The sequence below is a fragment of the Phaethon lepturus genome, unplaced genomic scaffold (genome assembly GCF_000687285.1).
Source record: "Phaethon lepturus isolate BGI_N335 unplaced genomic scaffold, ASM68728v1 scaffold14304, whole genome shotgun sequence".
Taxonomy (NCBI): domain Eukaryota; kingdom Metazoa; phylum Chordata; class Aves; order Phaethontiformes; family Phaethontidae; genus Phaethon; species Phaethon lepturus.
The window spans coordinates 48,747-50,445 of record NW_010537086.1 but is presented as its reverse complement, the minus strand read 5'-3'; the positions used below and the strand labels follow the sequence as shown (position 1 = coordinate 50,445).

Here is a 1,699-nt window from a genome sequence, read left to right as displayed (position 1 = left end):
CAAAACCTTGGGGCCCCAAAAATAAACTGGTAAGTTATGTGATGGAAAGAACAAGAAAAACAGAAAACCACCACACATACACACAGAGTAACAAATCTTAATGAAAAAGAGCTTGCCAAAGCATGAAGTGTAACAAACATCTTGTTCGGCAATCAAGAAATGAAAGTAGATAAGGCCACAAGAGGAAAAAAGAGGACTTTTTTCTTCATCTTTCTTCAGCTGGAGAGAAGCATGGGAAGGAATCCATGCTAGGACCTGATCTGAAAACAGAAAGAACAACTGTCAACCGAAGGATCCCTCAGTGGCTGCTGAATTTAAGGACACCACATTGGCTCAGGGAGAGCATTCTGGGAAGTATCATTCTGTGCTCACCCTGTTCTTATACTTGTCCTGAACACCTGGTATTGGTCACCATGAAGACAGGAGACTAGGCTAGTAGGACTTCAGGTCTGACTCAGTGCAGCCTCTCTTACAGTCCAGGTTTGTACCATCCTGCAGGATCAGTACTTAAAGGGGGCTTATAAGAAAGATGAGGACAGACTTTTTAGCAGGGCCTGTAGCGATAGGACATGGGGTAATGGTTTTAAACTGAAAGAGGGCAGATTCAGACTAGACATAAGAAAGAAATTTCTCACAGTGAGAGTGGTGAAACACTGGCACAGGTTGCCCAGAGAGGGGGTTGATGTCCCAGCCTCCAGGTCAGGTTGGATGGGGCTCTGAGCAACCTGGTCTAGTTGAAAATGTTCCTGCTCAGGGCAGGGGGGCTGGGCTAGATGGCCTTTAAAGGTCCCTTCCAACCCAAACCATTCTGTGATTCTATGATTTACAGTAGAGCTGGTCTGGCTTTACACCAGTGTGGAGGATGGCAACATGTGACCCAGGTTCATATTCAAGATCTCCAGTCAGTCAGTGTGGGATTTGTTTTATTGCAGGCAATTATAAACAAGCTGTGGTTTGGCTACGACTTGGAACATGCCATTTCAGCTCCCATCATGCATACTGAAGGTGACAATATTCTGCTTGAGGAACATTTCAGTGAGGTGAGTGGCCTCACTTGGATGTTCTCGTCCTCTCCTTTTGGGGAGAAGTACGTTGCTTCTATAACTGTCCTGAATAATCTGTATTTTGCTTCTAGCTAACCTCCTTCATGCTTAAATCTCAGTTTCTCAACCTGACCCTACATACACATCCTTCATTTTCACACCTGGCAACACTAAGTCCCCAGGCCCCCTCCTCCATTCACTCCATATCCTCTTCTCTCCCCACTACAGGAGGTTAGGAGTGGCCTGCTGGGAAGAGGACATAAAGAAAAGAAAGTTAAATTTGCAATGAATGTTGTGCAGGGAATTTCCAAGGAAGGAAAATGCATCTCTGCTTACTCCGATAAAAGGAAGCTGGGGAAGTCAGCCGGTTATTAGCATGAAATGCCATCACAACTCACACAACCACAGGAGAGAACTACATTCCAGACATGCTTTGGCTTGGACATGCCAATATTGCCTGTTCTCATCAGGATGCCTCCTAGAGCATAGGCAAAACCAGGACAGGTCAGCCAGCCTTGTTTTGAGCTATACCCTCCATTACTTATGTAATATATGGAAAAACATATTCCTTGAGCACATCAGCTATTCAGAATAAGAGAATATAAAGCGGGAAAGGAAAATTAGTCCAAAGCCCACTGGGAACACCGTGAAATGAC

At 44.9% G+C, this 1,699-nt stretch overlaps 1 protein-coding gene across 1 annotated transcript in view; it reads left to right on the top strand.

Moving 5' to 3' along the window:
* Window positions 1-1,418, top strand: part of GGT5 (gamma-glutamyltransferase 5) — an 18,962-nt gene extending 17,544 nt beyond the window's left edge. Inside the window, exons 11-12 of the mRNA XM_010286378.1 lie at window positions 933-1,040; window positions 1,272-1,418. Of these exons, the coding sequence (XP_010284680.1) occupies window positions 933-1,040; window positions 1,272-1,418 (255 nt within the window). The remainder of the gene's footprint in view (window positions 1-932; window positions 1,041-1,271) is intronic.
* The last annotated feature ends 281 nt before the right edge of the window (window positions 1,419-1,699 follow it).